This window comes from Oncorhynchus keta, chromosome 29, assembly GCF_023373465.1.
Source record: "Oncorhynchus keta strain PuntledgeMale-10-30-2019 chromosome 29, Oket_V2, whole genome shotgun sequence".
NCBI lineage: Eukaryota > Metazoa > Chordata > Actinopteri > Salmoniformes > Salmonidae > Oncorhynchus > Oncorhynchus keta.
The window spans coordinates 48,300,901-48,316,205 of record NC_068449.1 but is presented as its reverse complement, the minus strand read 5'-3'; the positions used below and the strand labels follow the sequence as shown (position 1 = coordinate 48,316,205).

Sequence of the window (15,305 nt, the reverse complement as noted above, 5' to 3'; positions counted from 1 at the left end):
GCAGCACCGCCAGCGTGGGAGTCAGGCCGGACCGCAGCACCGCCAGCGTGGGAGTCAGGCCGGACCGCAGCACCGCCAGCGTGGGAGTCAGGCCGGACCGCAACACCGCCAGCGTGGGAGTCAGGCCGGACCGCAGCACCGCCAGCGTGGGAGTCAGGCCGGACCACAGCACCGCCAGCGTGGGAGTCAGGCCGGACCACAGCACCGCCAGCGTGGGAGTCAGGCAGGACCACAGCACCGCCAGCGTGGGTGTGGGTGTCACGCCGGACCACAGCACCGCCAGCGTGGGAGTAAGGTCGGACCACAGCACTGCCAGCGTGCAGCAGCTTTTTCACATTAGAACTGAGACCGGCTGAGAATATAATAGGAGGCTGATTTGAGGATTTATAGTGTAAATAACAAGACAGTTACGTACTATTTACCGTCTGGTAACGGGGGGGTGGAGAGAAAGGGGGAAGGGGAGGAAAGGAGGAGAGAGGAGTGAGTCAAAGTAAGGAATTGGGTGAATAAAAGTGTGCCAGTGAAAATGGGAGAAAAACAGAATGATTGAAATAGAAAAGCGAACGATAAAAAGGTGGAAAGAGATTGGAGGGAGAGAGAGTTCTGGGTGGCTCCACACGGTTACTGAGAAGCAGCGCAACTCATTTGAACTCCAGTCCAAAAATAAAAGGCCAACTGAGAGATTTGTTCAAACGTTGATTGAACGGGTGGCCTGCTGGAGACCGAGAGGAAACGAAGGGGGAGTGGTGAGAATGAGAAGACCACAGTGCCCCCTAAAGCCAGAAGAGCAGACCTCTTTTCCCCCTCCCATCTCTCACCTGAAGAGCCTGTGTATTGAGAGGCCGAGAGGGTTTCGTTCAAGGCCTTGCAAGCGTTACTTAATTAAACTTTTTTTTTTAAAGGACTCGGAGGATCCCTTCCCGTTCTTAGAGAGCTGAGCCGTTCTGTTCGTCGGTACATGAGGCGCATTTATTAAACACACAAACGACCGGACAGAGCGGCGCACACACACACACACACAGAGAGAGCGAGAGCGCGGCCCACTCGCTCAGACCATACTTTAACCTATTCCCTAGGTTGAGGTTCAAACGCACTCTTTGACCCCACACATGGAGAAGTTGTAATCAAGGCTGAATGGAAATAAGCCCATTTCTAGAGTGAGAGATTAAAACCAGACGAACAGGTGCAGCGCTAAGGAGCGCTGTGGAATTGAGCCCAACGGCCTTCCGTAGGCCTATCGGATTCACTGACACGTTTCACGGTAAATAGCAAACACATCTATTGTTAAACCCTCTGATTCTCATCATGCTGTTATGACGGTGAGAAGGATAGATATGAGAGAGTGAGAGAGCGAGAGAAAGGGAGAGAAAGAGAATTAGTAAGACAGAAGCAGAGGGAAAAAAATATATTTTTCTAGTGGCGGGGCGGAGTGAACAGTCATCACACGCCACCTTTGTGAAACATGGTACTTGTTGCTAAGCGTTTGACAAGCCAGGTTGAAACTGCATCACAAATTAGGTTGGCTTGTTGCTGTTCAGTTTCCTTCTCTCCTTTTGAAGGTGCAGGTGAACAAAAAGTGTGTGTGTGTGTCTGTGTGTGTATAAACTCCCTCCTTAATGAAGTAGGAGCCTGGAGATGGAGCTTACACCCCACTGTGCCAGGGAGAGAAGAGGGCCTGGCAAGACCCATTTGTGATCAGAGTGAAATAGTGTGTGTAGGAGTGTGTCGGAACTATGAGTGTGTGTATGCATGCCTGCATACATGTCAGTATATATAGCTCTGTGTGTGTGTGTGTAGGAGTTGAGAGTGTGTGTGTGTGTGTGTGTGTGTAAGAGTTGAGAGTGTGTGTGTGTGTGCCTGTGTGTGTCTCACTTCGGTATGCAGCTCCAGGAGGGCCTCTTGCCTAAGGAGCAACAGCAGGGGGTTGTGGGAAGATAACGGGGGAAGGAATGTTTTTTTGAGGGAGGGCAGAAAGCAGTAGAGAGGGAGCGAAGGAGAAGGATCGAAAGAGGGAAAAAAGCTGTGCTTGCCGTTCGTGTTGCTATGTTTGAAAAAGGTTGCGGAGTATAATAATGTTTCCTATTGTAAGTGGGGTGGGAGCAACAAGAGGGGTAAGGGTACGGGTTGCACCACCCCCCTTGAAACCTTGTTCCATGTTGGAGGGGGGGGGGGTCGTCCCCAATCCCCAGTGTCACGTTGCTCCCTCGCCGAGCATTCTGTCTAACAGAATCACCACGGCACACAGACCGTACCACGGCACACAGACCGTACCACGGCACACAGACCGTACCACGGCACACAGACCGTACCACGGCACACAGACCGTACCACGGCACACGCATGTGCGACGTCGACGGTGATCAAAACGCACCCCAAAAAAAAACACTGCTGAGAATGTTGCGCAATCGCCGTGTGGTCGCCGTGTGGTCGCTGTGTGGTCGCCGTGTGGTCGCTGTGTGGTCGCCGTGTGGTCGCTGTGTGGTCTGCCCATCTATCAGCGCCAGTCTAATACCTGCATAACTCATACTGCACAGAGGGAACACTGTATTGCACTTAGGCTAAACACAATGGCTAAACTGACATTCTTTGTGGTTGTCAAACGGGATGTATAGAGGGAGAAAAGATAGGAAAGAGGTGATGTGTTTAGTGGAAGAGGAGGAGAGGCGTCTTGCTGTGACTAGCTGAGTCAAGGACGAGAGAGGGAGGTGTGTGTGTGTGTGTGTGTGTGTGTGTGTGTGTGTGTGTGTGTGTGTGTGTGTGTGTGTGTCTGAGAGAAGAGGTGTAGAAAGAGAGGAGGAGGAGTGCAACACGGGAAGAGCATGAACGAAGGAAGAAAATAAAAAAGGAATGCGGAGAGAAGAAACACGACAACACCAAAGGTGCGGAGCGGAGAAGGAGTGTGTGACCCTGAAAGGATGAAAAGGAGCAGAGAAAAGGTACCACAAAGAGAGAGATGAAAAAGGAAGTGAAGGGTGGAGAAAAGCAAAGGCGGGTTGCGAGGGGAGGGCAACAGTTGGGAGGAGCCTCACCTGTTTGGAAATGGAGAACAAAAATGACAGAACAGAGGGATGGGTGAAGGAGAGAGGGAGGGGTCTCATCTGCATGTGTGTGTGTGTGTGTGTGTGTGTGTATGGGGGGGTCCCACCTGCTTGGATGATGAGCTTGGCACACTCATTGCAGGGGAACAGAGCCACGTACATGGAACAGCCCTTCACGTCCGCTGAGTTCTTATTCATGATCGCATTCAGCTCCGCATGGCACACTGGAGGAGAGAGGGGGAGGTAGAGAGAGGGGGAGGTAGAGAGAGGGGGAGGTAGAGAGAGGGGAAGGAAGAAGAGGGGGGAGGTAGAGAGAGGGGGAGGAAGAAGAGGGGGAGGTAGAGAGAGGGGGGTAGAAGAGGGGAGGTAGAGAGGGGGAGGAAGAAGAGGGGGAGGAAGAAGAGGGGAGGAAGAAGAGGGGGAGAAAGAAGAGGGGAGGAAGAAGAGGGGGAGGAAGAAGAGGGGAGGTAGAGAGAGGGGGAGGAAGAGAGAGGGGGAGGAAGAGAGAGGGGGAGGAAGAGAGAGGGGGAGGAAGAAGTGGGGGAGGAAGAGAGAGGGGGAGGAAGAGAGAGGGGGAAGAAGAAGAGGGGGAGGTAGAGAGAAGGGGAGGAAGAGTGAAAATCTGGTCAACACACCAGGGGTGGCAGTGAATCAAAAGAGACATTTATATGCAGACGATACAGGTTTCCTAGTTCCAACAGCCACATAATTTTTTTTACTGGTTTAGGATCAGGTCCCCCCGGTCCATATAAGCTCGTTCATTGATCTGAAAAAGGCTAAACTGATTCTAGGTCAGCAATTCCACTGAGACTCAATACAGACCTTAATTCCCATTGTCCAGTGGAAAGTGATGCACTGAGAGTGAACAGATGCCTCCTCTCCCCTCCACCCTGGCAGCCATAAAATGACTCCTTCCTAACGTTAATTACGGGAAATGAATTGCCCCCTATCAGCGACGGTGGCCGATTACAGAGCACACCCGCCAACCCCCAAACTGTAGTGTGATTACCATACCCCCCCCACTAGCCCCATGCCAGCCAGCCAACCATGCCGCCACCCGCTACTGCGGCAGATTTGCTTTGGCACAACATCAGAGCACGGCACGGCACGACATGCACGTTGGTCCACTGCGCTCACAGCAAGCAGGCAGAACTCATGAGAGAGAGAGAGAGAGAGAGAGAGAGAGAGAGCCGAGGGATGGTTAACTTGGAGAATTTGTGACAAACAGTTGTCATGGCAGCATGTCTTCGGTGGGGAACACGATAAGATATTATCCTGAGCACTGTTTAATGTTAGTCACTGGTCTCAGTTACTATTAGAACAGTGGTAGTTACCATTACAGTCACTGGTCTCAGTTACTATTAGAACAGTGGTAGTTACCATTACAGTCACTGGTCTCAGTTACTATTAGAACAGTGGTAGTTACCATTTTAGTCACTGGTCTCAGTTACTATTAGAACAGTGGTAGTTACCATTAGTCACTGGTCTCAGTTACTATTAGAACAGTGGTAGTTACCATTACAGTCACTGGTCTCAGTTACTATTAGAACAGTGGTAGTTACCATTACAGTCACTGGTCTCAGTTACTATTAGAACAGTGGTAGTTACCATTACAGTCACTGGTCTCAGTTACTATTAGAACAGTGGTAGTTACCATTACAGTCACTGGTCTCAGTTACTATTAGAACAGTGGTAGTTACCATTACAGTCACTGGTCTCAGTTACTATTAGAACAGTGGTAGTTACCATTACAGTCACTGGTCTCAGTTACTATTAGAACAGTGGTAGTTACCATTACAGTCACTGGTCTCAGTTACTATTAGAACAGTGGTAGTTACCATTACAGTCACTGGTCTCAGTTACTATTAGAACAGTGGTAGTTACCATTACAGTCACTGGTCTCAGTTACTATTAGAACAGTGGTAGTTACCATTACAGTCACTGGTCTCAGTTACTATTAGAACAGTGGTAGTTACCATTACAGTCACTGGTCTTAGTTACTATTAGAACAGGTCACACTGGTCTTAGTTACTATTAGAACAGTGGTAGTTACCATTACAGTCACTGGTCTCAGTTACTATTAGAACAGTGGTAGTTACCATTACAGTCACTGGTCTTAGTTACTATTAGAACAGTGGTAGTTACCATTACAGTCACTGGTCTCAGTTACTATTAGAACAGTGGTAGTTACCATTACAGTCACTGGTGAATAGCGTAAATGAACACTGATTGTGAGTGTGATCCAACAGCCCCCCTTTAAAACTGCTCCTAAAATTGACTAAAAATGTGGACCTCACAAAAGCCTTTTGTGGTCCCAATTAGCTGCAGAGTTACTTGAAACCAGAATGGCCTTCCCAGGTAGAGGGCAATTATCCCCAGTAACCATGAGCGAGACTTTCTGAACAAGAGCGATGTTGTGTGTGTGTGTGTGTGTGTGTGTGTGTGTGAGGAGAGGTCTTGGCTAAGAAGACTGCTGTTCCTTGTAATTGCATATTACAGCCTTTATTATGGCCAATTATTTCCCTTTGAAGATGATTAGACATTTTATTTTTTTTAAAGAGGTTTTTTCTCTCTTCCTTTCCCCAGTTTCACAAAGAAATCGCTGTGTGAAAAACCCTTCACATTGTGTCTAGCATCATGTTACGACCTGGGCAGCAAATGTAGACAAGGACCTGGATAGTGGCAACCCTAAGAGGGCTTTTAAGATACCCCTGGATGGGATGAGGAGAAGAAGAAATCTTGTGTTTGAAGATAGAACCTCATTATACATTATATTTTTGTAACGAGAAGAGGATGCAGAGCAGAGAGCAAGGAAGAGAGAGAGAGAGAGAGAGAGAGAGAGAGAGAGAGAGAGAGAGAGAGAGAGAGAGAGAGAGAGAGAGAGAGAGAGAGAGAGAGAGAGAGAGAGAGAGAGAGAGAGAGAGAGAGAGAGAGAGAGAGAGAGAGAGAGAGAGAGAGAGAGAGAGAGAGAGAGAGAGAGAGAGAGAGAGAGAGAGAGAGAGAGAGAGAGAGAGAGAGAGAGAGAGAGAGAGAGAGAGAGAGAGAGAGAGAGAGAGAGAGAGAGAGAGAGAGAGAGAGAGAGAGAGAGAGAGAGAGAGAGAGAGAGAGAGAGAGAGAGAGAGAGACCCATTGGCCAGAAAGAGTGGGAGAGAAAGAGATTAGGGGAAATAAGTGATTTGTCACCTAGCTTTGCTAACAGCACGAGAAGACTTGGGCATATCTGCGTCATAGCTATGCACAATGCGTTGCCCAGTATACTCCCATCTGCAAAAACCATAAACGTATCTTTATGAAAGAGCTTGGAGAGAGGTAGGGAGAAACTAGACAGGAGAGACTAGGGTGTTTCTCTAAAAACCTTTTCAATTATTCTGAAGTGGACTGGAGGAAGAAATAGGCCTACATCCTTTGAATGTAAAAAAGGGCTGTCTGGAGGTTCGCCAACTCATTTACTTTCAGCGGTTCGCTCTCCCTCTCTGTCCTCCAAACTAAGCAACCCCCCCCTAACCTCTGCATATTAACTGGAGACATCCTTAAAGCGTCAGGTATCTCCACACACACACACACACACACACACACACACAAAGCTTCAGGTCTCAACTCAAACTGCTTTCAATTACCGGTGAAATTCAAAGATTTCAAAAAGAACTACTTCAAAAATTAATAACTGGACAGTTAGTTTGACTTTCCATATTTTTTTGTAGAACCCTCTCTCCTGAACTCAGGAGATTCCTTCTCTGGTTCCCGTGGACATTAGAAAAATGCTGTGATGAAACAGTGATGTGTCTAAACAGTCTGTCTGGGAATGTTGGAATGGAATAGTCTGGAACAACTGTAGCCAATTACATGTGGATGTTGGGCTGCCAGTGACCCAATGGCATAGTGTATAGAGTTTCTGTAGGATGCCAGAGAGGGAGGGGTCTGGAATTGAGAGGATAGACTGGAGTGCACTATATATGTATTATATATATATGCCATTTAGCAGACACTTTTATCCAAAGCGACTTACAGTCATGTGTGCATACATTCTACGTATGGGTGGTCCCGGGAGTCGAACCCACTACCCTGGCGTTACAAGCGCCATGCTCTACCAACTGAGCTACAGAAGGGACTAAAGGGTTAGGACTGTCAACCTATAAAGCCATGTAGAAGTTTCTATAAGGCTACAATTGTAATATCAGTAGTAGTAGGCCTTGGGCTATTAGGTAAGAGAAATGGTACACATGCAAAGTCAGTGTGTGTGTGTGTGTGTGTGTTCAGGCAGATGGTCAGTTAGGTGCTCTCTGACCACTGTAGCCAATTAGAGAAGCTATTGAGAGGTCAGAGGTCAAGATTGGCCACCTGCCAACCTTAAATATTTGAAGAAATTAAAAAAACACAGTGTCTGAATACCCACACTAGCGTACTACATGCTTAAACTGCAAAATGCATGTACTCATCGTCGCAAACTATTTAGCACGGACTGTTTAGTAAGAAAAAGTATGCAGTATGCCGTCGCAGCATACTGGTTGAGTAGGTGGGGCGGGGCCGAGTGCGGGTGGATTTTTCAAAATTTAACAGACATGCATCACATTAAGCAGCCTGATAATAGCTCACTTCCAATTCGATTAATTTCTCTAAACTCTGAATGGAATAGGTATGGAGTTATAGGCCTACTCAGGCTGGTTATAAGCAGAGCATCACATTCAACCTATACCGTAGGTAAATATTTTCCACTTGAACATATTTATTAGTGAAACCAAAGTGTAACATAAATCAAATAGCCTAGGACACACCAAAACTTTAACTGTTCAAATCGGGTGTTTGGCAAATTCAGAATAGCTGGGTAGCAACATAGTAAACTAAAGCACCGGTCATTGGGAACGAGATCAGAATGACTGCTAAGGCTTGTCCCTGGTGCCGACATTGTCAGAAATCCAAAGATGGTTTAGAAGGCCAAGAGAAAAAGAAAAAAACTTTTCAAATGAGAAAACCGAAATTGACTTAAAAAAAAAAAAAAAGGTTTTCAAAGATGTAGCCTACGATGCAATACTCATTTGAAGGATAACAACATCTACTTCGACTACATTTGAACACCGCGGCAGAAACTTCTCTATTCGGCATCTTCCCAATGAAGTAGCCTAGTTGTGTTGTTTAGCTACTTGGAGAGAACTAGGGCCTGTCACTCGCAGCCCACCACTTCCAATGCATTGTGGGAGAGTGTGCATCTAATCCCACTAGATAAAGAACTGAGATGAGTATAACATCCTGGCATTTAAACCATCGCGATTTTCAAAAATTCACATAATATAAAACACTTTTTCGCCGACTGAAAACGCGCCATTGCGTTGTTTCGCGCTATTCGCTGATTTTCGGTAGCTCATCCCCTTACCTAATTGATCAGCTTTTGTCAAAGCCAACATGAGTATGACATCCGGACAATAAAATTATACTCGATTTTCAAAAATGTCATTTTTTTCCTGCATACTATTTAGGAAGCAACTGTGGTTATTCGGACTCTCTCCCAGAGTCAACACACTCACACAACAACAAAATGCGCTAATATAACCACTGCAGCACAAAGTATTGCGGCACTGCAGCCTATGAGCCAGTCACCCTGATTTAAGACGCACGTCTTTCCTGATTCCCACAGGCTTGTCGAGTCATGTGACTTCTAAAGCTCCACTAGATTCTGTCTGCCTCTCAAATTGCACCCAATTCCCTATAGGCCCTGGTCAAAAGTAGTGCACCCAATTCCCTATAGGCCCTGGTCAAAAGTAGTGCACCCAATTCCCTATAGGCCCTGGTCAAAAGTAGTGCACCCAATTCCCTATAGGCCCTGGTCAAAAGTAGTGCACCCAATTCCCTATAGGCCCTGGTCAAAAGTAGTGCACCCAATTCCCTATAGGCCCTGGTCAAAAGTAGTGCAATATGCAGGGAATAGGGTGTCACTTGGAACATAGATTCTGTCTCCGCTGCCAGGGGACACCAGAGGGAGTGCCTGGCCCCTAGCCAGAGATGCCACAACCCTGAGGAGACTAGAGAGAGGGGGGTGGGGGTGGAGAGAGGGAAGGCAGAGAAAAGAGATTGAGGGAGAGAGAAAGAGGGAGAGCAAAAACAAAAGCAAGAGTGTGCCAGTGGGAGAGAGGCTGTAGAGCCGACCGACACAGCAGACAAATAGAGGGCCGTTAACTTTGCTACATCGGCTCAAGCAATTACATGGCTATTCCTGTGTGTTGGTAGGGAAAAGAATGGGCACGAATTAGGCATTAGGAACGAACCCGGGTCGGGAGCAGAACAGAGTTACGGGCAGACGACCGAGTTTCTATGATTCCTAGATAGTTTTGCTGTCTGTCTGTGAGAGAGAGTCACTGCCAAGGGAGCGGTTGGGTTTCCTCTCATTCTCTTTAATAACAGTACTTAAAGAATGCTTCATCTACAGAACAGAGAGAGACAATAGTTACTGGGCTTAAAGGGATGAGGGTTTTCTGAATGAGCTGTTAGAAAAGGGTGGACGCAGTATTGATCGTGTTGAATATACTGTCCTTCTCTGTATATTATAGTATGATCATACATTCCCTCTAGTTGAACAAAGTGGGACAATGCAACACATTGTGATATTATAGAGGTTGTAAGTCATTTATCTGAGACACACACTTTGTAGGGTCAGGAAGAGTTTAAAAGATCAGCCCCCCCCAAAAAATTGACAAAACGCTCCTAGTGCTTTGCCTCTTCACACACTCGCCATGGCAACCGTTGATAGTCTCCCACGCTGGCATCTGCTGCCCACAGTCTGCAAACTGTGCCCTCAGCCCTGGCTCCCCCTCCATAACTCTCCCAGTGGGCCTTGTCCCCATAGCATTCATAATAGTCTAGCCCCCCCAGAGTTCCCCCAAAGTGGGTATATAAAACACTGTGTATAAACAATTCAATTCAATACTGTATGCGATTGCAGTAAAAAGTATGGCTCTGAAAGAAAAGCCCTCGGAATGGTGACCGGATTTAGGAAATTAAAAAGTGGGAATTTTATTTATGTTTAACTGCGTGAAAAAAATTTAAAAAATGAAAAGTGGCCTTGGAACTATAATTAACTATCAATTTTCGCTATCGTTGAATTGTAAAACACAAAATGGATTACACCTCCAGTTCTTCATCTTAGACCATCTAGTAATTCAAAAACTACCCAAGTCTGGTAGCCTATGCTGTTGGAGACACTTTCTGGCCATGGTTATTCATGCGATGGTTACAACGCATCGCCGATCAAACGTTCTTAGACAAAAGGTCCAACGAGGACATTTTAAAGGGACAGGCCACCAAAACTTGGGACTGCCAGCGGAAACCAGGGACGTCCGGCCACCCTAGGTATCTCTAACAGGTTATAATTGCATATGATTAGTACGTCCTTATGTACTAGGGATGTAATCGTTTCACTTCACAAACTAACTGCCCCCACTGGTCCTGTTGCCTATCATGAGCTCTCAAGGCTTCCAACTCAAACTTTTCTACATTTCAAACCAACCAGAGCACTTAATAGATCAGGACCTGATTAGAATAGCGTCTGGTACAAGAGGCACAGCTGCAGTACTAATGTGGTTTACACACACACACACACAACAACAAAAAATATTCACTGATCATTTGGTTCACAGCAACAACTAGAAACGTTGAAAATATGCCAGTCATGGTTACCAGAGTCAGAGCTAATATCGTCATTAAAATCAGAAGTTGGGAGAGAAAACGCTAGTAGCAAGTTCCCTCTAGCTTGTGTGTGTGTGTGTATATTCGCTCTGTGAGCTTTGAGAGGGCAAGGAGACTAACTGGAAGTTGTAGTCTCCAGCGCCCTCTTCAGGTGAAACTGTGTCACTTCTTCTAGTTCAGACTTCCAAGGGCTGAGACAAGAATCAAGATGTCCTTGTAGAACAGAGGTACAGCTACTGAATCATTACACTGTAAACGCTCTCTCTCTCTCGCTCTCAGAAGAAGAAACAGATAGAAGAGCATTCCATCTTCCATCCAGCTAGTCTATCGTTTTCAAAGAAATACATGTATTTTCCAGCGTGTGCCATCCGCTCTCATTTCACCCTCAAACTACCTGGTTTCCATGACAACTGCACACAAAAAAAACATCTCTCTCCTTTCCCTTCCTGCTCGTTGGGGTTAAGAGCACCGGCCTCCATCTCCGGTGCTACATTAAAACCCCATCTGTGCTGCCGAGTAGTCGCTCTCTTCCTTGTTGGCCTCAGCTGTTGTCTGAGCGTGATGCTTGTTTCACCCGTTAAGAAATAAAAAAAACTGCCTTAAGTAACAACAGATGACCTGCTACTTTTTATTGTTAAGGGCTTGTCTGGTTTGGAAGAGTTGAGGTGAGGTGAGAGAGAGAGAGAACGAGAGTGAAGATGAGTGGGAAAAAGCACACCATGTGGTCCTGTGAGGAAGAAAAAAAAGACTGCCTCGGCAGGCCCAGATAGATGGAGCCTAGCGTCTGTCTCGAGTGCGAGAGAGAGGGGTATCGGGGGGTGAGAAGACAGGAGTCGATCGCCGCACACACGTCACATGTTGGACTGGCTAGTGCTGTTCAAGTGGCTAGTGTGATTATGGCCTAGCAGCATGTCAGTTGGGGTTCACAGTTCACGAGCTGCTGAAGTGGCCAGCATGTTGCCCAGGCCTGGGTTCAACCCTTCATTTCCCTTCAAATGCTTTAGTATTCCCTTAAAATGCTTAGTATTCCCTTAAAATGCTTAGTATTCCCTTAAAATGCTTAGTATTCCCTTCAAATGCGTTAGTATTCCCTTAAAATGCTTAGTATTCCCTTAAAATGCTTTAGTATTCCCTTAAAATGCTTTAGTATTCCCTTAAAATGCTTTAGTATTCCCTTCAAATGCTTTAGTATTCCCTTCAAATGCTTTAGTATTCCCTTCAAATGCTTTAGTATTCCCTTCAAATGCTTTAGTATTCCCTTCAAATGCTTTAGTATTCCCTTCAAATGCTTTAGTATTCCCTTCAAATGCTTTAGTATTCCCTTCAAATGCTTTAGTATTCCCTTCAAATGCTTTAGTATTCCCTTCAAATGCTTTAGTATTCCCTTCAAATGCTTTAGTATTCCCTTCAAATGCTTAGTATTCCCTTCAAATGCTAAGTATTCCCTTCAAATGCTTAGTATTCCCTTCAAATGCTTAGTATTCCCTTCAAATGCTTAGTATTCCCTTCAAATGCTTTAGTATTCCCTTCAAATGCTTTAGTATTCCCTTCAAATGCTTTAGTATTCCCTTCAAATGCTTTAGTATTCCCTTCAAATGCTTTAGTATTCCCTTCAAATGCTTAGTATTCCCTTAAAATGCTTAGTATTCCCTTAAAATGCTTAGTATTCCCTTCAAATGCTTAGTATTCCCTTCAAATGCTTAGTATTCCCTTCAAATGCTTAGTATTCCCTTCAAATGCTTAGTATTCCCTTAAAATGCTTTATTATTCCCTTCAAATGCTTAGTATTCCCTTCAAATGCTTTAGTATTCCCTTAAAATGCTTAGTATTCCCTTAAAATGCTTAGTATTCCCTTAAAATGCTTAGTATTCCCTTAAAATGCTTAGTATTCCCTTCAAATGCTTTAGTATTCCCTTCAAATGCTTTAGTATTCCCTTCAAATGCTTTAGTATTCCCTTAAAATGCTTAGTATTCCCTTAAAATGCTTAGTATTCCCTTCAAATGCTTTAGTATTCCCTTCAAATGCTTTAGTATTCCCTTCAAATGCTTAGTATTCCCTTCAAATGCTTAGTATTCCCTTCAAATGCTTTAGTATTCCCTTCAAATGCTTTAGTATTCCCTTCAAATGCTCCAAGTATTTCAAGGAAAGCTTGTGCTGTTTCAACCTAGTTCTGGCTTACATCAAGTTATGGAACCAGCATACACTGAGTATACAAAACATTAAGAACACCTGCTCTTTCCATTACAGACTGATCAGGTGAAAGCTACGATCCCTTATTGATGTCACTTGTTAAATCCACTTCAAATCAGTGTAGATAAAGGAAGGAGACCGGTTAAAGAAGGATCTTTAATTAAGCCTCGAGACAATTGAGACATGGATTGTGTCATTCAGAGGGTGAATGGGCAAGACAAAAGATTGAAGTGCCTTTGAATGGGGTATGGTAGTAGGTACCAGGCGCACCGGTTTGTGTCAAGAACTGCAACGCTGTTGGATTTATCCACACACAACGTGATACAATTGCGTAGTGGACTGTGGTACTATAATGATGTCCCTAGGTAGATCCTACCATAAGGATACTTGGTAGTGGACTGTGGTACTATAATGATGTCCCTAGGTAGATCCTACCATAAGGATACTTGGTAGTGGACTGTGGTACTATAGGGATGTTGCTAGGGAGATCCTACCATAAGGATACTTGGTAGTGGACTGTGGTACTATAGGGATGTTGCTAGGGAGATCCTACCATAAGGATACTTGGTAGTGGACTGTGGTACTATAGGGATGTTTGCTAGGTAGATCCTACCATAAGGATACTTGGTAGTGGACTGTTGTACTATAGTGATGTCCCTAGGGAGATCCTACCATAAGGATACTTGGTAGTGGACTGTTGTACTATAGTGATGTCCCTAGGGAGATCCTACCATAAGGATACTTGGTAGTGGACTGTTGTACTATAGTGATGTCCCTAGGGAGATCCTACCATAAGGATACTTGGTAGTGGACTGTGGTACTATAGTGATGTCCCTAGGGAGATCCTACCATAAGGATACTTGGTAGTGGACTGTTGTACTATAGGGATGTTGCTAGGGAGATCCTACCATAAGGATACTTGGTAGTGGACTGTGGTACTATAGTGATGTCCCTAGGTAGATCCTACCATAAGGATACTTGGTAGTGGACTGTGGTACTATAGGGATGTTGCTAGGGAGATCCTACCATAAGGATACTTGGTAGTGGACTGTGGTACTATAGTGATGTCCCTAGGTAGATCCTACCATAAGGATACTTGGTAGTGGACTGTGGTACTATAGTGATGTCCCTAGGTAGATCCTACCATAAGGATACTTGGTAGTGGACTGTGGTACTATAGTGATGTCCCTAGGTAGATCCTACCATAAGGATACTTGGTAGTGGACTGTGGTACTATAATGATGTCCCTAGGTAGATCCTACCATAAGGATACTTGGTAGTGGACTGTGGTACCATAGCGATGTTGGTAGGGAGTTCCTACTATAAGGATACTTGGTAGTGGACTGTGGTACTATAGGGATGTTGCTAGGGAGATCCTACCATAAGGATACTTGATCGTGGACTGTTGTACTATAGTGATGTCCCTAGGGAGATCCTACCATAAGGATACTTGGTAGTGGACTGTGGTACTATAGGGATGTTGCTAGGGAGATCCTACCATAAGGATACTTGGTAGTGGACTGTGGTACTATAGTGATGTCCCTAGGTAGATCCTACCATAAGGATACTTGGTAGTGGACTGTGGTACTATAGTGATGTCCCTAGGTAGATCCTACCATAAGGATACTTGGTAGTGGACTGTGGTACTATAGGGATGTTGCTAGGGAGATCCTACCATAAGGATACTTGGTAGTGGACTGTGGTACTATAGTGATGTCCCTAGGTAGATCCTACCATAAGGATACTTGATAGTGGACTGTGGTACTATAGTGATGTCCCTAGGTAGATCCTACCATAAGGATACTTGATAGTGGACTGTTGTACTATAGTGATGTCCCTAGGTAGATCCTACCATAAGGATACTTGATAGTGGACTGTTGTACTATAGTGATGTCCCTAGGTAGATCCTACCATAAGGATACTTGGTAGTGGACTGTGGTACTATAGTGATGTCCCTAGGTAGATCCTACCATAAGGATACTTGGTAGTAGACTGTGGTACTATAGTGATATCCCTAGGTAGATCCTAACCATAAGGATACTTTGTAGTGGACTGTGGTACTATAGGGATGTTGCTAGGTAGATCCTACCATAAGGATACTTGGTAGTGGACTGTGGTACTATAGCGATGTTGCTAGGGAGATCCTACCATAAGGATACTTGGTAGTGGACTGTGGTACTATAGGGATGTTGCTAGGGAGATCCTACCATAAGGATACTTGGTAGTGGACTGTGGTACCATAGCGATGTTGGTAGGGAGATCCTACCATAAGGATACTTGGTAGTGGACTGTGGTACTATAGGGATGTTGCTAGGGAGATCCTACCATAAGGATACTTGATAGTGGACTGTGGTACTATAGGGATGTTGCTAGGGAGATCCTACCATAAGGATACTTGGTAG

The 15,305-nt window shown here is 45.3% G+C and overlaps 1 protein-coding gene across 4 annotated transcripts in view; it reads right to left on the bottom strand.

Moving 5' to 3' along the window:
• Positions 1–15,305, bottom strand: part of LOC118363021 (deoxycytidylate deaminase-like) — a 72,317-nt gene that overhangs the window by 43,859 nt on the left and 13,153 nt on the right. For all 4 annotated transcript variants that reach the window (XM_052486694.1, XM_052486695.1, XM_052486692.1 and 1 more), the window contains one exon: positions 3,146–3,262. In XM_052486694.1, coding sequence (XP_052342654.1) covers positions 3,146–3,262 — 117 coding nt within the window. The remainder of the gene's footprint in view (positions 1–3,145; positions 3,263–15,305) is intronic.